Raw genomic sequence first — 24188 nt, forward strand, 5'->3', positions numbered from 1 at the left:
CCTAATTGTGATGCTGGGGGAAGGTCTGACAATTGATAGAGTGAGAAATTATTTTTGTTTTTTGTTGGAGTTATCAAGAGAAATGAAGAAGAGTGTTCATGGTGGAGGAAAGCATGTGGCTCAGGCAAGAGAAGGGGTTTGGGTAGAAACTAAACATTATTCTGCATATCAAAAGCCAGGAAAGGTAGACTGGCTGATCAGTAGAGAACAAATCCTGTGAGGCAGAAAAAGCCTAGATAGTGAGTTATGATTTGCATGTGTGCAAGGGTCATGGTAAAATATTGATGGGTTTTGCTTCAATTTACATTTTATGAAGAACTCTCTAGATGCTGTTTGGAGAATGGGAGAGAAGAAAGAAATTGGTATCAGGAGAAAAGTTAAGTGGCTTTTGCAGAAATAGCTAGTAGCGGGGATCATTTTTTATTTTTTTATTATTACCTTGCTACAAATTACACTAGACACATCTTATAAATAGAACAAAATTAACCTGAAGACCTAACTTCAGGCAAATGTTAAATAATAATTTAATCCTTGATAAAGCACAACATTCATCTTGGATCATATGCTGTCTCTACATTGGAGTGTCACAGTTTGGTTTCCTGTATAGCTTTTCTCACAGTCTCCCATAGTTTTCCCACATAGAAATAATCAGCAGGAAATCCTCAGGGCAGCTCCCTTTTAGTGTGTTTATGACTTGGTTCTGAATGCAGAGAGTGAAAGGATTTCCACTGGGGCTATTTATTAATAGAGAGAATTTTTGAAATTATTACATATACAACAGGCATTATTCTAAACACTTTACATTTATTATCTCATCATACCCACAGCAATATTATAGTCATAGACATTCTATGGGTAAGTGTCCTTAATTTTTATTACTGATGTGTAAAAATTTGTAAATATTCTCATACTTTATGCTGCTTTCAGGCTAACAAGTTAACCTGCCACAGTTTCATAGATGCCAGCAGAAGACATGAGAGTCCTGGGTTAGAGGCAAAGTAAGGTACTATCATACAGAAACTAGCCTCAGCTTCAGGTTACTTTGCTTCCTCTTAGATTTCAAGTCCCATGGGGCCAATAAGGCATGGCCTAGCAGATGCTCCTGCACACAGGTTTTCATCAGCTGGAATCCCTGAGGTTTGAGATACCCAATTTTTTGATAATACTTGGTAGACTACAAAAAACTTGCCCTCATTTGCCATTCACTATGAATGGAAATGCTTTATTAAACTGTACAGTAACCCTCTGCCAAGCAAGGAGCTCCTATCTCTATCTTCTAAGATTTTTACTAAACAAATGCTCTTAAAGTAAATAAAGAATTGTCTTTGCACAATGGACTGAGGTAGAGAAGAGGGATAAAAATAACACATTGCTTTAAACTTTTTTTTTTAAATAGCATCTTAATTTTCTCATTATCAATTGGATGGCAATTGCTAGAAAGCATGTTGTGTTAACAGATAAGGGTTGAACAATGTATCCATAAAATTTAATGGAAAGCTAAAACTATAAAAATGAAATTAAAATGTCCCATTTATGAACCAACTTTGCAATAGTCATTTCTAAATCTTTTTTCCCCAAAGAGCTTTAAAAACCATATATTCTATTAGTCAGCCATAGACTGTATATCAGAATCTCTAGGGATTAGATTAAAAATAAAGTTAAAGAAATTTAATTGTAGAAAGATCCCCAGGAGGATCTGATGTGCAAGCTTTAAGAGAGCCTTGAGATCACTAAGCTCTGAAGGATGATCTCCAAGTAGATGTAGAAGGCCTTTCACAACAACTGGTCTTGAATTAGAGTGACTTGTGTGGCACCTCTAGGAGGCACAGTGGAAACAAGGTTGTTCTTAAGAAAGCATAACAATCTTCTTAACATAACAACTTTAGGAAGCAATAGAACTTTCTACTCAGTAAAATAGTGTATTAATAAATAGTGCACCATCAAAATGGTATTAATGAAAGGTAAGCTCAATCTCCAACATACAACTTAACAAAAGAAAAATAAACAACCCAATCAAAAAACAGGCAACGGACCTAAATAGATACTTTTTGAAAGAAGACACACTGAGGGCCAAGGGACATATGAAAACATGCTCAAAGTCACTAATCAGCCGAAACAGGTTTGGCTCAGTGGATAGAGTGTCAGTCTGTGGACTGAAAGGTTCCAGGTTGGATTCCGGTCAAGGGCATGTACATTGGTTGTGGGCACATCCCCGGTAGGGAGTGTGCAGGAGGCGGCTGGTCGATGTTTCTCTCTCATAGATGTATCTAGCTCTCTATCCCTCTCTCTTCCTCTGTGTAAAGAATCAACAAAATATATTTAAAAACAAAACAAAAACAAAGTCACTAATCATCTGAGAGATGCAAATCAAAATGACAATGATGGATTAATAATTATCAGGGGGGAAGAGGTGTGGAAGGTGTAGGAAGAGACTCAACTAAATCGTACACTTATGGATGAGGACAATGTGGGGTGTGGGGAGGAGAGGAGAGGTAAAGGTATTGTGAGGTGGGAACCAGGTAGAAGGGAGCTATGGGGGGAAAAGGAGAAACAATTGTAATAATCTGAGCAATAAAGATTTATTTAATTAAAAAAAATGACAATGATGATTGTCAGAATGGCTCTCATCAACAAATCAACAAATGACAAGTGCTGGAGGGGATGCGGAGAAAAAGAAACCTTCCTGCACTGCTGGTGGGAATGCAGACTGGTGCAGCCACTGTGGAGAACAGTATGGAATTCCCTCAAAAAACTAAAATTGGAGCTCCCATCTGACCCAGTGATCCACTTCTAGGAATATATCCCAAGAAACTAGAAACACCAATCAGAAAGGATATATGCATCTTTATGTTCATAGCAGCACAATTTATAATAGTTAAGATTTAGAAATAGCCTAAATGCCCATCAGCCGAGGAGTGGATTAGAAAATTGTTGCACATTTATACAATGGGATGCTATGCTGCTATAAAAAGGAAGGAAGTCTTATCATTTGCAACAGCATGCATGGACCTGGAGAGCATTATGCTAAGAGAAATAATCCAGTAATAGAAAGATAACTTGAGCTCACTTATTTATGGCTTATAATGAACAACATAAACTGATGAACAAAAACAGATCCAGAGACAGAGAAGCATTGATCAGACCATCAAACCTCAGAAGGAAGGCAGGGGAGGGTGATGGTAAGGCAGAGAGATCAACCAAAGGACTTGTACACATGCATATAAGCCTAACCAATGGTCACAGACACCAGAGGCATGAGCACATGAGTGGGAAGGTGTGGGGGCAATGGGGAGATAAGGACACATATGTAATACCTTAATCAATAAGGAAAATAAAAAACTTAAATGAGCCCATCCAGTGTGCCTCAGTGGTTAAGCATGGGCCTGTGAATCAGGAGGCCATGGTTCAATTTTGGGTCAGGGCATATGTCCAGGTTGAAGGCTTGATTCCCTGTGGGGGATGTGCAGATGGTACCCAATCAATGATTCTGTGTCATCATTGATAGTTTTTCTCTTGAGCCCTTTTCCTTCCTCTCTGAAATCAATAAAAATATATATTAAAAACAGAATTTTACATGATAATTTAGAACTATAATAAAGAGCAGCATGGATTTATGTGGAATCAAAAGTGTGATCAATTAAAAGGTAGAAGCTGTGGAGAAGCATTGGCAGCTCATCACATAGATGCAAGCTTAATGAAATTTATCCTTCATGTTTTATACATCACCTTTCTTTGCATCCATGCTCATTTGACAAAAACAATTAATTATCCCAGGCATTTTGACATTAAGAAGGAAGTGCTCTGGATTGAGTAAGGAATCTAAGATCCATCAAGATATTAGATTCATTGTCATCTTGGGCAGGGGTGGGGGCAGGCTAGAAGGGGTCAATGGAAGAAAAAAGGGGACACATGTAATACTTTCAACAATGAAGATTTAAAAATAATAAAAACAAAAACCTTTTCCATTCTGATATCCCAGCAGTTGGGTGAACCACTCTTATGTCACCCTCTGAGTTACCTAGTACAGAAGTTTTCCACCTCAGAATCTTTAAAAATATATTTTATTAATTTTTTCAGAGAGGAAGGGAGAGAGAGAGTTAGAAACATCAATGAGAGAGAAACAGCAATCAGCTGCCTCCTGCACATTTCCTATGGGTTATGTGACCACAACCAAGGTACATTCCCTTGACTGGAGTTGAACCTGGGACCCTTGCTTCTCTTATTAAATTCACCTGTGTTTTTCTAGTCCAGATCCTCATTTTAAGATTTGAGACCATCACTCTCCAGATCCCTTGATATATTACTTCCAGTATACTTGCCTAATTATTTCATTTATTTTCCAGACAAAGGATTTGTGTATCTAGTTATAATATGGGCTATTCAGAAAGCTGAAAGTAATAAGAAAGCCTTTTAAATTAGCATTCTTATAATAAATTCACTAGGGGCTCAGTGCATAAATTCATGTACCTTAAAAGGAACTGTGGGACCTGAGGCTGCAGTGGGCACAGGAGCGGGTCTCAGCCCATCCTCCACACCCCAGCCTGACCCCTCCTGCTGCAGCCCCCAGACCCCTGCCAACATGCCCACCACTCCCACTCCCACACACTGATGGTGCCATTCCTGCTTGCACCTGCTGATGGCACTAGCATTCGGGGCCAGCGAGTGTGATGGCAGCTGCTGCCCCAATCGCCCCTCAGGAGCAGGCGGTGGTAGAGAAGCCCTCAGGCGTGATCAGGGCCAGTAGCCACCACCGCTCACACCCACTGACAGCACCTTGTGATCGGGACCAGTGCCTGGCATTGGCAGTGGGTTCAAATGGCAGCTCTAGTGCTGGCTACGGGTGCAAGTTGGGCCAGCACCGGCAATGGGTGTGAGCAGTGGCTGTAGGCACTGATCTCTCCTCAGGAGCAGGGTGTGGTAGGGAAGTCCTGAGGAGCAATTGGGCCAGCAGCTGCCATTCGCACCTGCTGATGGTGCCTAGCAATGGGGGCCAGGCACCAGCCATGGGTGTGAGCGGGGCTGGTGCTGGCAGCAGGTTCAAGTGCTGCGTGGGACCACGGCATGCAGGAATAAAGAGTTTTCAGTAACTGCCAGAGGCTTGCCCCGATGACAGTGACCTGTGCTCCGCCTTGGTCTGGCGACCCTGCTCACCTGCTCTACCATTTCTGCGGCAGCTGATGTCCACCACATTCCACGCTCTGCTGCCTGCTGCCAATGCCTGCCATGTTCCATGTGCACCCCCTGGTGGTCAGTGCACATCATAGTGACCAATTGTTCAGTTTGTTCGTTTTTTCTGCCTTTCAGTCTATTTGAATATTAGCCTTTTATTATACCAGATGATCTCCAACTACAGACTGAATTTTCTGTTCATTATCTATTCTCCCTGCAAGATCCCATGCTTGGGTTTCACTGATTCTGAACAGCAATTACTAGTCTGCGCTCCATCTGTTAAATATTTAAACATTTATTTGAAGATATAAAATACAAAACAAGCTCAACATTTTCAAAATGAATTCATAATAATACTTCTCACAGCAATGTTTCCTATCTCAGTGTATGACACCACTACCCATTAAGTCAAAAATCTGTGACATTTTCTTGTTCTTTAGTCCATATAACAAAACAATATGTGCATTTTACATTTCAGTTGTAATTATTCCACTTTTCTGCCAATAGTACTAATACGCTAGAACTGTTATCATATCTCACCAGAATTATTTCAATAAATCCTTAACTCTTCTTCCATGAGCCCCTCTTGCCCATCTCTCATATACTTGCTACTCCTCCAGCCAGAAGTATATTTTTAAGAGCAAATTTGATCATAGTATAATTTTGCTTAAAACCAGTTGTGTTTCCTTCCTTCCCAATTTCTTCTTTCTTTATTTCCTTCCGCATTTTCTTCTTTCTTTTCTCCCTTTCTTCCTCCATTTTTTTCTCCCTTCCTCCCTCCCTCTCTACGTCATTCTTCTTTTCTTTATTCTTAATTGCTCTCAAAGTAATTGCTAAAATCCTTAAAACAAATTTAAGATTCTGCAGAATTAAACCCAAGTAACTACCACACTATGAACCTCCTGTAATTCCTAAGAATTTCCCACCTTTTTTGGGGGGATTTTCTTAAAATATTAATATTATAATTTTCCCAATTAAAAAAAAAATTCCTGCACAGCTGGCTTGGTTCAGTGGTTGAGCATCAACCTCTGAACCAGAAGGTCACAGTTCAATTCCTGGTCAGAGCACATGCCTAAATTGCAGGCTTGATCCCCAGTATGGGGCATGCAGAAGGCAGCCGATCAATGATTCTCTCTCATCATTGATATACTATTTCTCTCTCTCCCTCTTCCTCCTCTCAAAAATCAATAAAAATATATTTTAAAAAAATATCATTCCTGCTAGTAGCTTGAGGAAAGGTTAAAAAAATGACAGTGATGAGAAGCATATAGTTGTAGCATTTTGCAATTTTCAAACAGCTCTGACATTCACAATCATTACCTCTACTATATATATTATGGGTACATAACCAAGAAGATATCATTAAAGTTAATAGTTTCAAAACAAAATTAAGTTATAGTTATGAAAATAATATAAGAGCTTTCACTGAGAGTTCATTATGGAGGCTTAAATTAATCCTTTACACAGGTAATTATGTTTATGTTGCTTTATCTTTTTTGCATTTCATAGATAAAACTTTCAAAGTAATTTCCTTTGACTTTTGAATGCCTAAACATTCAGGTATGATTTAGACAAAACACCTTTATTTTAGAGCCAAACTGCATGGAGGAAAGAAAGCAAGAGCTTTGACCTTGAGTAGACTCTAGAGAAGTCATTTATGGAAGGAAGACAAAACAATTACAGTTACATACTGACCCATGTATCATTTAGCACTCCTGACAATAAGAAGAGGCTCTCAGAGTTAGAATAAGATAGCAGAGAAAGTTAATAAAGTAATAAGAATAATCAAGAACTATAAGGACAGAAGTTTCAGCAGTATTATACTTAGGGATCCATTATTTTGTTTTAAGACATAACGAATTGCTAAAACTAGATGTTTCAGAAAATTGGCAAAATAATAACAATTATTAATCCCAAATTTAAAAATGAATTTCCCATCAGGTTGGGGTAGGGATATATAGAAAATTATGCTTAAAATGTTTTTGATGAATTTTATGAAGGAGAATAATAAGGTTTCTCAGAATATCTATACTAATAAAAGCCTAGGTGGCCCTCATGCCCTCATGCAATGCCCTCACATCATCACAAGATGGCCAACACAAGATGGCTGGATAAGCCAGCAGGGGAGGGTATTTGGGGTGACCATGCCAGCAGGGGAATGTTGTTGGGGATGACAAAGCCTGCAGGGAAGGGCATTTGAGGGCGACCAGGCTGGCAGGGGACAGAAGTTAGGGGCCATCAGGTCATCAGGGGAGGGCAGATGGGGGTGAGATCAGGCCAGGACAGGAGCACTTAGGCATCAATCTGACTGGCAGGGGAGCAGTTAGGGGCCAATCAGGTTGGCAGGCAAGTAGGGGAGTGGTTAGGAGTCAGCAGTCCCAGATTGTGATAGGGATGTCTAACTGTTGGTTTAGGCCTGATCCCTGCAGAATTGGGCCTAAACTGACAGTTGAACATCCCCTGAAAGGTCCCAGATTGGAGACAGTGCAGGCTGGGCTGAAGGATACCACTCTCCCGTGTCCCCCCCCCCCCCCCCCCCTCCATCCCCTCCCCAACCCATGCATGAATTTCCTGTACCAGGCCTCTAGTAGATATATAAAAAAAAACCCTTAGATTTCAGTTCTTAATTTTGTATCCTGCTACATTGCCAAATTCATTTATTAAGTCTAGTAGTTTCTTGATAGAGTCTTTAGGGTTCTCAATGTACAATATCATGTCATCTGCAAATAATGACAATTTTGCTTCTTCTGTTACAATTTGGATGCCTTTTATCTCTTCTTCTTGTTTGATCATTATGGCTAGTACTTCCAGTACTGTGTTGAAAAGGCGTGGTGAATGTAGGCCTCCCTCTCTTGTTCCTGTTCTTAGGGGAAATGGTTTTAGTTTTACCTATTGAATATGATATTGGCTGTAGGTTTGTCATATAAGGCTTTTATTATGTTGAAAAATGGTCCCTCGCCGGGACCTGTTTGGCTCAATGGATAGAGCGTCGGCTTGGGGACTGAAGGGTCCCCGGTTCGATTCCGATCAAGGGCATGTACCTTGGTTGCGGGCATATCCCCATAGGGGGTGTGCAAGAGGCAGCTGATCAATGACTCTCTCTCATCGATGTTTCTAACTCTCTATCTCTCTCCCTTCCTCTCTGTATAAAAATCAATAAAATATATTAAAAAAAAGAAGAAGAATGGTCCCTCTATTCCCATTTTGCTGAGAGTTTTTATCAAAAAAGGGTTTTGGATTTTTTCAAATGCCTTTTTTGTATCAATTGACATGATTTGTGATTTTTGTCTTTGAATGTGTTTATGTGATGTAGCATATTAATAGATTTGCAGATATTGTATCAGACTTGCATACCCAGAATAAATCCAATGTGATCATGATGTATGATCTTTCTAATGTAATGTTGAATCTGATTTGCTAGAATTTTGTTGAGGATTTTAGCATCTATGTTCATCAGGGATATTGGCCTGTAATTTTCCTTCTTTGCAGTGTCTTTATCTGGTTTTGGGATTAGGGTAATACTGGCTTCATAGAAAGAGCTTGGACGTGTGCCTTCCTCTTAAATTTTTTGGAATAGTCTTAGAAGAATAGGTTTTAGTTCTTTGAATGTTTGGTGAAACTCCCTTGTGAAGCCATCCTGTCTAGGGATTTTGTTTGCTGGAAGCTTTTAATTACTGTTTCAATTTCATCAGTAGTGATTGACCTTTTCAGGTTTTTTTATTCTTAGTTATTGAGTTTGAAAGCATGTATTTTTCTAGAAATATATTTATTTTCTCAAGGTTGCCCTGTGTGTTGGAGTAAAATTTTTCTTAGTGTTTTCTGTTTGTTTGTTTGTTTGTTTTTGTTGTTGTTGTTGTTTTTACAAACCTTTGTTTGTCTGTGGGGTAGGTTGTTACTTCACCTCTTTCATTTCTCATTTTGTTTATTTCAGTCCTCACTTCTTTTTGTTTCTTGGTGAGCCTGGCTAGAGGCTCATCAATCTTGTTTATCCTTTCAAAGAAGCAGTTCTTGGGTTCATTGATCTTTTGTATTTATTTATTTATTTATTTATTTATTTATTTATTTATTTTTGTCTCTCTGTCACTTTTTTTCTGACCTGATCTTTATTATTTCTTTCATTCTGGTTACTCTGGGCTTCCCTGTGGCTCTATTTCTAATTCTTTAAGTTGCAAGGTTAGATAATTTATTTCAAGTTTTTCTTTTTTTTTTTTTTTATGTGGGCCTGTAGAGCTATGAACTTCCCTCTCAGGACTGCTTTCATTGTGTCCCATAGATTGTGGATTGTTGTCTTTTCATTGTCATTTGTTTCCAGGAAGCTTTTTATTTTTACTTTGATCTCTTTGGTAACTCAATCATTTTTTAATAGCATCCTATTTATCCTTCAAGTGTTTGATTTTTTTTTTTATTGTAGTTGGTTTCTAATTGTATGCCATTGTGATGTGAGAAGATGCTTGGTATAATTTCTATTTTTTTGAATTTGAAGAAAGTTTGCCAGTGTCCTAATTTGTGACTTATCTTTGAAAATGTCCCAAGCACTTGAGAAGAATGTGTATTTGGTAGTTTGGGGTGAAATGTTCTGAAGATGTCAATTATGTTGATTGATCTAGTGATACAGTTAGGATTGTTGTTTCTATGCTGATTTTTTGTTTAGAGGATTTATCCAGTGGTGTCAATGGGTTATTAAAGTCCCTGACTATGATTGTATTGCTATTTATCTCTCCCTTGATATCTTCCAGAAGTTTTTTTTTATGTATTTGGGTGATCCTGTATTGGGTGCATATATATTTACCCGAATTATATTCTCTTGTTGAATTGCTTTCTTCAGCATTATGAAGCGGCCCTCCTTATGGCTTGTTATGGCTTTTACTTTGAGGTCTATTTTGTCAGATATAAGATTGTTACCCCAGCTTTTTTCTCATTTCCATTTGCCTGAAATTTCCATTTCTATCCCTTCTCTATCAGTCTGTGTGAATCCTTTGTTCTCAGTGGGGTCTCTTGTAGACAGTAGATATATGGGTCATGTTCTCTTATCCATTCAGCTACCCTAAGTCTTTAGATTAGAGCATTAAATCCATTTACTTTTAATGTTATTATTTATAGGTACTTGTTTGTCACCATTTTTATTCTTTATGCTTATGTTCCTTTTTGCCTTTCTATTTCTTCTTTTTACAGCAGTTCGTTTAGCATTTCTTGCATTGCTGGCTTGGTGTTAATAAACTCTCTTAGCCCTTTTTTGTCTGTGAAGCTCCTCATTCCACCTTCAATTTTGAATGATAACCATGATGGATATAGTATTCTTGGATTCAGTCCCTTGCTTTGCATCACTTTGTATATTTCCTTTCATTCCATTCTGGCCTGATGTGTTTCTGTTGAGAAATCAGTTGATAGTCTAATGGGAGATCCCTTATAGGTAATTTTCTGCCTCTCTCTGGCAGCCTTTAAGATTCTTCTTTGTCACTAATGTGTGCCAACTTAATTATGATATGTCTTGGTGTAGGTCTTTTTGGGTTCATCTTGTTTGGGACTCTATGTGCTTCTTGGACTTGTGTGTGTGTTTTCTTCCCAACATCAGGGAAGTTTTCTGTCATTATTTCTTCAAACAGATTTTCTCTTCCTTGCTCTGCTTCCTCTCCTTCTGGTACCCCTATTATGTAGATTGTTTTTAATTTTAATTTTATTTTTTATTTTGTGATGCCTGAAGCTTCCTTAAGCTCTTCTCATGCATTTTAAATTTTCTTTCCAGTTGCTGCTCTGTTTGTGTGTTGTTTTTTTTCCTACCTTGTATTCTAATTAACTGATGTGGTCCTCAACCTCTTCTCATCTAGTGTTTAAGCCTTCTATTGTGATTCTTTATTGCAATTAGGTAATTCTTCATTTCCTCTTGGTTTCTTTTCATGTTGGTGACATTTTCATTTAGCTCCTTATAATTCTCATTGGAGATGCGGGAATCTCAGAGTTTGTGGTTAAAACAATCTGACTTTGCCCAGGAAATCTAGTCCTTAGTAACTCACCAAGGTGTGTAGAGGTAGGCAGCCAGGAGGGGGATACTATAGATCCGTACCCCTTTGGACAGAGAGGCACCGGCCCAGTGGCTGCTCACAGAGGGGCCCAGAAGCTGTCTGCCAGGCCTGTGTGCTCGTGAGGTCCACACACTGGATTGGATCGGCATGGTTTTGATGTTCATCTGCCTCCAAGGAGGAGTAAGTTCAGTTTCTGCTTCAGGAGATATGTAGCTTGGTTGGATATGCATGCCCAGCTGTGACTTACAGACACTCCAAGGAGCTGTCTGCTGGAGTGGAGGGCTCAGAGAGCCTGTGTGCTGGAGCAGCACTATAGCAGGGACTGGATGCCAGCATCCAGGGTTGTGCCTTGCATGAGCTCAGAGAGGCACCTGGGACTGCCTGCCAGGGCAGCAGGCTCAGAGGGCCCATGTGCTGGATGATTGCGAAAACAGTGAGTGACCAGAGGTCAGCATCCAGGGAGGGGAAGTCCCAGTTTCTGTTGCCAGGCCGCGCACCCTTGTCTGGATATGAGCATGCCCAGCGGGGGCTCACAGAGACACCTAGGAGCTGCCTATAGGGACAGTGGGGCATAGAAGGCCTGGGAGCAGGAAAGTGGTGACTGTGGTGTTTGGTGGTTGTCAGCTGGGGTGGGGGAAGTCCCACTTAATAATGCGGGAGCCATGCACCCTGGGAGGTGGATGTCCCAGGGTCTGCAGGGCTGTAGGCGGGACAGCAAGACTTTGGCTGGTGTGGCTGCAGGCTCAAAGGCAGTGTCCAAGGCCAGTCTGGGAGGTAGTGCTGATGATCTGAATATATTTTCTATGGTCTAGGGTTGATACTATTTTTATTCTCTGAACTTTTTTGTTCTGACAACAGAGGCACAGAGAGAGTAAGCCATGTCACAATGCTTATCCATGGCACAGTGGAAAAGAGAGCCCAGATGATGAGTCCAGAAGCTAATGCCTTCACCATTTTTTTCTACAACTATTTTAATTCAATCAAAATGGATCAGTCTTAAATTATGACATAAAACAGTATTGGAAAGTTGGTTTATGCTGTGGATTTGGCTATAAAATGTTCGACCAACAGAGACTTGGACTTAATTACAGAACTGCAAAAATGGACCATGTGCTTTAGTTTTGTAGACATCACAGCTGGAACTCAATATTTATTATACCACCATGCTGTGAGGTTAGACATTTTATAGACTAGAGCATCTTGAGGTATATAAAAAACTTGGATGAGAAAACACTGGAAGGAACTAAATGTGAAATTGCAAATGATGGGAGAAGAGATGGGCATTTGACTAGAAAACAATGAACAAAACACCAAATATTTCAGTCAGGATGTAATAATACTTTTTTAACCTTTTAGCTTTTAATATTATTCAAACAAATAAACTGGAAGTGTGACATTATGTTTAAAATTATTCAAATAATTTCAAATGGCAGAGTGATTGTATCCACCTGTTCTGATTGAAAAACTACAGATACTGCACTGGTCCTTGAAGTTCTGGTAAGGACTCAGATCTGCAGATCATATTTCACAGAATTCAATAGTTGAGAAACACATTGGAATTCATACAGCTGACTGGGGTCCAAAGAGATAAATTGCCTTGCCTAAGATCACATGCTCAGAGGTCAAATAAGGATGACACCAAAATATCCTGCCCCCAGCAATTATTTTCACTCTCATGCTGAGTCTGAATGTGGCATTCCTTGTGAGCCCAGTGAAATAATGACTGTACACTGAGAACATGCTGCATACTATTTTTACTTTTTAGCAAATACCATGTAATTTTAAAAGATATTCAAAACCCCCACATTGATATATTATCACGGGAAACTCTTACATTGATATATTGCCAAATATTGATTAAATTAAAAACATTAATTTAAAGTAGCAAAATGAAATTGTTAGCACTTACTCCTCATTTGCATTTATTTCCCCTTTTGACTTAAACTTATATTGAAATGTATCTGGGATTTAACCTGGCAGGACTAAAAAAAAAGTATATGAGGATTTGTTTCCAGTTCCTAAAACAGCATTTTGAGTTGCAATATTCAATTTCCAACTGACTAATTCTCAAACTACAGAATAGGTTACCTAGAAATATGAGAAAAAATACCTTTACTCTTCTTACTCTTTTAAAAACTATTCTAAAAAACCACTATGAACAAAACTTGCTGGTCTGTCAGTGGTAAAAAAAAAATGGAGGGATACAGAGTATAATACAGACAAACAAGGAACTGTAGCTGTTTTTATTTCACATGTTTTCTGCCTACCAACCTAACTGAATTAATAACATGCACATACTTTAGAAACAGTAGGCACATATATGATGTTTCATATTAAGGACTGTGGTTGCTGTTTCTAAACATTTACTAAAAAAAATTATTTTTTTTTTCCTGAAAAGCTGCTATCCTAAGACTGATAATTATTTGTCTGTGTGACACTAAAATTCCTTTAATAGAAAGTTAATGATATATATATATATATATATATATATATATATATATATATATGTTTATCAGTTAATTACTAACTTAAGGTTGGCTCATTTTTAGAGGCCCCCACCTGGAGCCACGATTTTCAAAGCAGTTAATTCAAATAGAAATAATTTCAGTCTATACAAGAATGTTTGAGAATATTTCAAATTAGGAATTTCTTACTACTTAATAAATTGGATAGGAATTCTTCACACTAAGATTTAAGATGATTATCTCTTAGAAATCACGATATTTACAGTAAATTATAAAAAATAGATTTTAAAAGATTTTTAAAAAGTATACCAACAAAGCCAGCCTCATCAAGCTTCATAATCTGCCCTCTCATCTAGATTGTTTTTCCCTTTTCAATTGTTATTTTACCAGGAAATTATATATTCAAATGAGTTTGGAGCACTATTTTACCACCATTACTAGGTCTATTACTAATTTTCTATTACAAACTTGTAATATGTATATTAATGAGAAAAATCTGAAACTGAATTGAAATCTGTTATCTAATCACCTTGATGATCAAATGTGCTGACATATTTTATTGTGTTTGTTTGTTTTTATTTTTTAGAGATAGAGGAGAGGAGAGGGATAAAGGGAATTGAACCAGAGGACTCTTGATTTAGGGGTTGACATTCAACCACTGAGCCACACAGGCTGGGCTAGATGACATATTTTAAAAAGATCAGATAACATTCTAAATGCATAGGTCTCTGCTGTTCATTTTCCTTTTGATACCCAAATCCAGCATCCATGCTTTTTTTGCCTTGCTCTGTGCTCTGAGAGGTGACTTCTCTGCACTGCTTCATCCAGATTCCTTGGGCTCTGATTTCCAGTTGGATTCAGTTAATGAAAGGTTTTGGAAAGCAGGAAAACAAAGAGACCCACTATTGATCCTTTGTCCCCAATGTCCCCACTTGATTTAAGTCTGGATACTGGCTGTGTCCTTTGACTACTGCTCTTTTCAAACTGTCACTTTCTGCCTCCAATTTTCTTCAGACTAGGATAACCCGTGCATTTTCTCCACATTCAGGAGCAATTTGCTATGAGAGTACTCTCCTGCTTTTCCCATCATTTATGAGTTCCCCAAACTCAACCCGTGTTTCTGTGAAAGGCTCATTAAAACAAACAAACAAACAAACAAACAAACAAACGAACGAACAAACAAAAAACTATAGCTGCACCATTTGGAGACTACAATCAATTCCTGCTGATATCTGAATAACATTATCTAAACTAGAAAAAAGTTTATAATTAATATTTTAAGAACATGATTTCAAAGGAAAAAAAATGTTTTAAGCCCATTGAATTTACCCAGTTTAATCCAGACTATTTTTAGAAGTGCTTCCTGTTTTTTTATTACAGAATCTGGTTCTTAGATATCAAAATTGGTTAAAAAGCTTTTGAAAAAAAATGTTTTTCAATCAATCTAATCCAATAACTCATGTTAATTCAAAAAATTTTCCCTTCACTAAAGACTCACTGCTTAGCATTCTTTGCTTAGTAGTAGATTAAGTAAAATATCCATTGGTATATTTAAGTTCACTTCTTTTTTTGAAATGAAAAATAAATGGACTTAAATTAGGTATTTTTGTTTATTACATTGAACATGTTGAACAAAATTCCCCTTACACCAGTGTAATTCTTTAAGCAGTATTGGTAAATAAATTTAATTTCTGTTCTTACTTACCTCTTCCCATTTATAGTAAATTTATTGACTCTTTTTTTAAATACTATTCAATTCAAATTTGAACTGTGGAACTGCTGCAAATCATTTGCCTCAAAAAGTTTTCTTACAATAGTTTAAATCTGTGTACCTATTGGGACGATTTCATTTTCTTAGTCACTTTTCTTAATCAGTTAATAAAGGTATTTCTCTATTTAAAAGTCAGCGTCACTGCAGCTCAAGCATAAGCAGTTCTGAAACTAAAATTGCAGGAATATTTTGTATGTATTTGAGAGGTCAGTCAGAAAACATATGTTTCCTTGTCTTCATTCACCTCATGCTCACTTTGTATCAAATAGTGTATAATTTTCTGGCCACATGTAATTTTGGATGAGTACCGAAAGCTAATAGAAAAAATTACTTAAATCTAGAGAAATAAGAAACCACTGTAACAACCTAAGACAGGCACAGTCGCAGAGGGGCCATCAGGAGAGAACTTGGGGGTCAACAGAGGTGGGGCACAGACCCTTACAACCCCCCCCCCCCCCAGCTGCAGCATGGCAGGCGCCTGAACCTTCTCCCATTCTGAGGGGAGGTCTCCTGCCCCCATAGCTGCCGCTTTCCATGCACAGCTCAAATTGGGACCCAGATAACAGACAGACTTGGCTGACAGTAGCTGCCCTCTCACTGCAACAAGACTTGTTTGAGAGGTCTCATACCCATGGTGTGGGCAAGTGGGTTTTTAATATCCAAGTCCAGCCTAGCAGCAGGAATGTTCAGGCCCTTCTCAAGAAGGGAAATAATCAATTCCACTAATACACACATGGTAAATGAGATTGTTGCTAGAGTGTTGAGTTTGACAGATGAATAGTAGCCAACTTCTCAGAGGAAAGTAATGTGGCTAATGGAAATAAATGAATATTCTAGAAAAACTGATTGTACTGTACAAAAAGCTGTTCCTAAAGTGTTAACAAAAATTCTTATTGGCAGAGTGTCCCATGGTAAAATTGCACAACATGTTATGAACCTAAAGCATTCATAGTGTAGTACAAATAATTTAAAATGTAAAAGCTATCAAGACTACATTATAAAATTTCCAAAAGTCTCCTATTATTTAAAGTAAAAAAGGAGGTGACAGTGGAAGAAAATCATGTAAGGAAAAATATTCTGAGAATAATTTACATCTAAAAAAAATTGTACTTTAGAAAATTAATCTTCATTCGAAACGCTAACAGAAAGATACCCATGAAAAGATACACATGAGCCAAAACCGGTTTGGCTCAGCGGTAGAGCGTCGGTCTGCGGACTGAAAGGTCCCAGGTTCGATTCCGGTTAAAGGCATGTACCTTGGTTGCGGGCACATCCCCAGTGGGGAATGTGCAGGAGGCAGCTGGTCGATGTTTCTCTCTCATCGATGTTTCTAGCTCTCTATCTCTCTCCCTTCCTCTCTGTAAAAAATCAATAAAATATATTTAAAAAAAAAAGAAAAAAAAAGAAAAGAAAAGACACACATGGTGTCAAAACAAGCTAGGGGAAAATTATTTGGGGGGTGGGGGGGGGATGAAAAAGAATCCCAAATCAAATTTAAAGAAAATATCCCTTTATTAACTTTTGGTTGAGAATATGTTTGTATATTTTCAGAAAACAACTCCAAGACCATCTGGAATCCTGTATCAGAGAGGAATAGACAGAAGCGCTCCAGCCATGAAGAGAGGAGACACAATTCAGAGATGGAAGATGCTGATGACACCTCACCATACCAGCAGACAGCAGCTGCTTGTTGCTGAAGGATGCCTAGGACCAAACCAGAGACGGTTGGACCTGCATTACTACCATTTGTCCACCAACCAGATCTGAAATATCATGGCTGACATGTACACATAAGGAACTATTTGACATTGAAATTGGGACACAAAAGAACTGTTTGCCCAGAAAGGAACTCACTACAGACTGATTCATTTGCCTCTAAGCATAACCATTATTGCTTGTCGCAGTTTAGGTTCTTACAAGGGTATTTCTTGGTTCACATGATCTCACACATCTAAAGGAAATAATGAACAACATAAACTGATGAACAAAAACAGACCCAGAGAAAGAGAATCAGCGATCAGACTCTCAAACCTCAGAGGGAAAGTAGGGGAGGGTGGGGGTAAGGGGAAGAGATCAACCAAAGGACTTGTGTACATGCATATGGGCCTACCCAGTGGCCATGGACAACAAGGGGGTGGAGGCATATGTAGGGAGGGGGTTGGGATGAGAATGGGGGGATAAGGACAATTATGTGAGACCATAATCAATAAAATAAACTAATTAATTAATAAAAAAGAAACCACTGTATTATTGAAACAAGATATATTTTAAACTATTACAATTATCTAATCACTTATTGCAATTCTATCAACTCCCTAAAATTAATAGATCATATTAGATCCTTCTTAGAAATTATGCTTTGTGCCATTTGTTCTTATTTATTGTCCTGGCAGAAAGTTCCAGCTGAAATCAAGGTCACCTTCTGTCCCAAAGTTGGTTTAATTAGTATCAATTCGGTGTTTCACCGAGCTGACTCCGGAGGTTATTAACTGTTTTTCATGTGAGTGTCAAAGAAGCAAGAGCTGTGCCCGGAATCTTTTCAGCTTCAAAGGCACTGCTCGTACATTTAATTCGTTGGTTAGTAAGAAAGATACAACCAGTTTAGCTTATTAATGACTTTTAAAGTAATTTTAAACATGTTCTAGGAATACATTTATTCATATATACAGGATGAGTTTCTAAAATATAAAATAGATTACCATCCTAATAGTCAATTCATTTAATCTTGATATTTATAAGTGACAGGCTTCCTGGAATACAATAATTATGGAAATGTTTAAATGTAATACTTATATGTACATGCATATTATATAAAATGAATTAAAGAAAATGGCACATAATCTTCTAGTGAACATTTTCTTTTCTTCCTTGGAGGTTGTTTTGTATGTATTTTTAAATTATATTAAATCTAGGATTGTTATCATAAATCAATGAAAATACTGTTACATTTATAGGAGTAAAACAAACAAACAAACAGTTTATTTAGGATGAATGTAGATGAATAGATCAAATGTTTTTGTTCAAATTGACCTAAGTCAAATGAATAAACAGACTGGAAATTTAACTCTTAAAAATATGATGCTTTGTAAATTGCCCAAGCCTCAAGTGTCCTTAGAAAATAGAATGGAGCATAAGTGTTCTGCTTTCCATAAGAAATAGGTAAATATTCAAAGTTTTTCATTTTTTTCCCCTTAGTTCAACTTTATAACCAGTGATATGTATTTTTACTCCAGATAAGACCTACTAGAATAGAAAGGGCAGCTTTAGTATCCTATGCTATCTTAGAATAACCTAATCTGTAAATGTGTGGGTCCATAGCTGACTTAAATAAAGACAAGGTACCCCCACCACTGGTTTTTATTTAAGTCAGCTATGGACCCACACATTTGCAGATTAGGTTACAAAGTTTTAAATATAGATGATAAAAAAAATTCCAGATACCAGGGTCTTTGCTTGGGTCCCTGGGGGGTATGGTCAACCTGCAAATCACTACAGGCTCGTCACCAGGCAGCCCCATGCCCCAAATGAACCTCTTCCATGTGTCTTTAGGACCTGGCATAGTCCCATATACATAGCAGGTGCTCAATGAATGTTTGTTAGAGATGGACACCATAACTGTTTGATAGGAAGTAAGTAGGTCTTTAAAATACAAATTCAATTCAACATCTTTCCCTTCTTTTCTATCACGTTGATTTGATTGTACAATTGGAAATTAATATTGTCATTTAGATTTTGTTAGTATGGATTAATCATATGCACTTTGAATTAGTTTGTAAAAAAATTTCAAAATTGATAAAGCGAAGATATATATATATATATATATATATATATATATATATATATTTACCTTTTCCTTCATCTTTATTATTTTCTTCCCACTTTTATGTAAATTGCTATTAGAAATATCTTAAACTCTCCTCACTTGTAGATTTTATTCAAATACGATTTATTTAATAACCATTAAATAAACCTAGGTATTTTTGACAAATTCTTATTACTGCTATCAATAAACTTTGCAACCAATCCTTTAGCTATCAACCTTGTACATTGTGTATAGTTCACATGACTATTAAAAACTAGCAATTGTCAAGTACAGTTTTTTAAAACAAGAGAAAAATTGGTATGATAACTGCAAAGTTAAAGCTGGCAACTCATTTAATATTGAGAATTAATAAAAATTTCAAGAAAACCAAATAGTGTAATTGAACAATCTTTACAAGTGAATGAAAATAATTCTAAGCCTGCCCTTGGTACAGTTTTAATTACTATATATTAATGTAAAGTTCCCATGATTTCAAGTTAAATTGTCAAGTTTAATAGGTATTAGTATAGCCAACATGACAAAAAATGTATAAAAATTAAAAAAAACAGACTTAAATAAGACAAATTTTCTCTAAATGATGTTTATGCAGAAGTAAATTTTAATGTGTTTTCTACAATGCACTCAACTCTTTTTATTTCTTTATCATATGTTAACCATTTAATGACTGCTCAGGAATGCTTTTTTATATTTCTGAAACATATGTAATTATTTTTTGCCCATAAGAATTATTTTCCATTTCCTTAAGATTGCTATCCTTGAGGCAAAAATGCTTATTATTAAACTGACATCAGAAATTACTCATGGAGCCAATATAAAATACTATCATCCTTGACAATTCTAGACCACTTGCTTTAGAACATTATACTAGAATAAGCAGATCCACTCTGCAAATTATTTTAGGTAATATTCTGAATATTTACTTAAAAGTTCTATTTTTTATGGTTTATAATGACCATGGATTATGTCAAGTTTTAAAAAAAATTCAACACTAAGCATTTCAATCTGGTTGCAGAGAAATAACAACTCTTTAACATTAAAGTTGACCATCAAAAAGGCAAAAGTTATCTCTGCATCCTTGAACATGTTATTTGTTTGTTTTCATTGAAAAGGCAAGGCAAAAAAAACAAAAACAAAAACAAACAACAACAACAGAAAAAGAACATTGACAATGTTCACATTTTAAATTTGCTCAATGCTGTAGAAATCCATACGTTTTTATCCTATATTCTGAAATATTTTTCATAATAGTCATAAGTGACACTAAAAATTAAAATATAACACTTGTCTAATAGTCTATTCCAATCTTCCTAATTGATTGTAAGTTAGGTGACTTACTTATTATTAATTAAATTGAATCTTAACTTTTCTACCCTTAAAGCTCCATTTAATGTGTTTTCCAGGCCATAACAAAGAAGGATACTGTACCTCTTATGCTCTTGGTTGTTGCAGATGTGGTTGGACTGCTTGTTATGGCTACAGTGGTTGTGACTGTTGCAGTGGTAAGGGAGGGGATGATAGTAGTGGGAAGCAAAGTGTTGGGAACATCTGGTGAGTGGAAAAAAACAAAATATAAAACAAAATCATATCATGCAAACAAAAGACAAACTCAAATGATCCAAATTACAAAAATACATATATTTTATTTAGGTCTAACATTAACAAGCTTTAACAAGATTATCAGGTACAAAGCTGGCTGTACCTCACAGTTCTTGCCATTTTTTGTTCACTTTCTTTTCATGCTCCTACACAAAGTAAAAAATTGGAGCAATGTTTGAGAATAAACAGATTGTTCAAAATATTTAGAGTGAAATTTAAAGTGACAAGAATTCATTTGTTCACTGAGTCATTTAAAAAGTTGGACATGCAATTGCAAAATACAGATAGGTAAAACAAAAAATGACATGCTTTATCAAAAAAGTAAACAAAAAAATAACATGACAGAACTAAACACAAATAACATCACCATATTATAAGTTAAATAAATGTTATGAATGGGTGAGTATATGCATGTTATAGGCTTTTTGATTTTTTCATCTAAGAAAACAATGATAGGAAATAAATAGGATGAGAGTGATCTTTAGAAACAAAAATAAGCCAATTGTTATTAATATTACGTTACTTTTCCGTTTCTCATAAATGATGTTAATGCATACTGGAGTCTTGAAATTCTTACCCTGATTAGCTGGTAACGCCTTCTAACAATTTTGCAGTACCTAGGAGTCTTTAACAAGTATTGAATCAACTAGCATGAAACCCAATATTCTGAAAAGTTTATGATTTATTTTATTTGGCATTTCTAGGAGAAGTTATTGAACATATACTAGAAAGTAACATTCAATCCTTAATCCATAATTAGTAAAAGTTGCCAAAGTTAACAGTAGGTCAAAATATAGAGAACATACTACACAGAATAAACACCTCAGAGTTTAACACCAAAATCATACTTTCTGTCACTCAAAATGAACTGAAAATTCGAAGAGCAGCATAGAGTATAGTAAAACAATATAGACAGTATCAAACTGTGAGCTCCTCAATAAGATCCTCAGAGAGTCAAATCTCATCTCAAATGGATAGACATATCATTTACACAGTAAGGAAATTAGAAGCAGTTCACAAATTACCTGTAATTACTAAGCCAGGGTTTGATTTTACATATTTTCCACACAGCCCTGATATATTAAAAGTGTTTGATAGATTATTTTGCTACTAAAAGACTTCTTGTCAGTCTTTCAATTAAAGTCTTTGAGTCACACCAAATGTTTTCTAGTTCTTTACTTCTGATAAATAGCCCTACTGGATATTCAGACTTTAACCTGATGAAGTATCTACACTGGAGACACAGCAAACCACATGATATCACTCTCTTATCTTCCTGGCCAGTAAAATTTAAGAAAATAACCTTCTGAAAACTCAGTGTTGGTACGTTAATCACAGGGGGAAATGAGTATTTCCTGGACTGTGATTCTCATGATCATAAAGTAGAACTGACTTTCATCATAAACATTATGTATATGAGCATGGTCACTTCTTATTTACTAATTTTTACAATATCTTCTTATTTTATTTTTAATCTATTTTATTGATTTTTACAGAGAGGGAGAGAGATAGAGTTAGAAACATCAATGAGAGAGAAACATCAGTCAGCTGCCTCTTGCACACCCGCTACTGGCGATGTGCCCACAATCAATGTACATGCTCTTGACTGGAATCGAACCTGGGACCTTTCAGTCAGCAGGCTGACGTTCTATCCACTGAGCCAAACTGATCTTGGCCTTATTTTATTTTTTAGCAAATATTTTTTTTCTTACGGAAGGACATGTCTTTTATTAATGAGAGAGTGAGAGAAACTGATGTGAGAAACATCAGTTGGTTGTCTTCTGCACCCACCAAACTACCAGACAAGGGATTGAATCTTAACCTTTTGGTGTAGGAAGGATGTTCCAACCACGTGAGCCACCAGGCCAGGGTAATAACTTTTTTTTTTCATGGTAAGCTTTCCTAAAGAGGTTAGGAAGGCTAATGGTAAATGAAGTATGTTTTGTAAATTAATAAAAAGAACATAAATTTAATCTTCATATATTATCCAAGATAAAAATATATTCTTCATTTACTTGTTCTTTAAGACCTCAAAATATATGTATTTAATTAATGCAAAGGGAAATATTTCCCAGGGCTATCAAGTATAAGAATTATATATAATAAAACTATAATATGCAAATCGACCAAATGGCCGAACAGCAGAAGGACCATTGAGATGACAATCTAGGACCATGCTATGACACCCACTGGCGCCAGGCCAGCCAAGGCAGGTTCAATGTGATTGGTTGGGGGCCTGGCCATCATCCCATGATTGTCCCACAGTGGGAGGTCCAGGCCACTGACCAGTGGGCTGCAGCAGGTGGTGGGTCCTCCCTAAAGGAACCCTGGGTCCCAGGTGCTGGCAGCCAGAGAGAACCTGGTGGTGGCAGCCGGGAAAAGGAAGGCCTACTCTTGCACCAATTTTGTGTATTGGGCCTCTATTATACAATAATATTAGTTCTTTGAAACTTCATGTACATAACTTTATTACAAATTATAAAATATTAGTGTGTGTGTTTTTTCTATTCTTTTTTTTCTATCAAACAATGAGTTAAAATGATCCTACTGCATCTGAAAAGCAGCCTTTCAAAATTACTTTAATAATTGGAATTCAAATAACAGGTTTGGGGTTGCTTTGTTTTGTTTTTAGGTTAGCCAAAAATAAAAGCATGTTATTTGGTGTTTTTGTCCTTATTTCATATCAACTAAAATAGGTAATAATAGATCTTGATTTGTTTTGGATAGAGTTGATATTACCAAGCATTATAAGCATTCTTATATAAATCACAAAACATCCTTATTTTCTAAAATTGTGAAAATGCATGGATTATATTCATTTTTCTAGGCTAATTTTTAAAGAAATTAAAAACAACAGGTTGTGGTTTTAAAGTGTCCAGATAAATGAGATACCACTACAAATTATTCTTGACTCATAGTCTGGCTCCTGCTTATCTGTTCATCATCTTCTCTCATACTCCCCTCTTGAATTCATATGCACATAGAAACAAATAAGCTGAAAGTAATTTGGTGCAAAACACCGTGGCCAATATGAAAACTGGATCAAGACAATAACCTATATAAGAAATCTTTCCCAGTAACTGTTACATGTTATGAATCACCATTAACTTCATTTCATCCTGTGTGTTCTAAAACACTTTAGACATTCATTTTTTTTAAAAAAAAATTAGGGTTTCTTCATTCTGTTTTTGTTTTACTGCACATGTATGTTCACCCAAATATTTCAGCCCTGTCATAAATAGCAAATGTTAACTAAACTAAATATATTCAACACTAGATTAATCAGGATCAAGTAAAATTCAGCAACATAAGATTAATTGGAATTAGTTGAAATCCTCAGAAAT

At 36.5% G+C, this 24188-nt stretch overlaps 1 protein-coding gene across 2 annotated transcripts in view; it reads right to left on the reverse strand.

Annotated features, from left to right (window-relative positions):
* CADM2 (cell adhesion molecule 2) overlaps positions 1–24188 on the reverse strand; it is a 1134397-nt gene that overhangs the window by 62826 nt on the left and 1047383 nt on the right. The window contains exon 9 of one of the 2 annotated variants that reach the window (XM_084871927.1): positions 20674–20793. The exons of the other annotated variant lie outside the window; for it this stretch is intronic. Within the exon in view, the coding sequence (XP_084728053.1) occupies positions 20674–20793 (120 nt within the window). The remainder of the gene's footprint in view (positions 1–20673; positions 20794–24188) is intronic. 2 annotated transcript variants of the gene reach the window in all.

Source organism: Pipistrellus hanaki (assembly GCF_964339955.1).
Source record: "Pipistrellus hanaki genome assembly, chromosome: 2".
In the NCBI taxonomy this organism is placed as follows: Eukaryota; Metazoa; Chordata; class Mammalia; order Chiroptera; family Vespertilionidae; genus Pipistrellus; species Pipistrellus hanaki.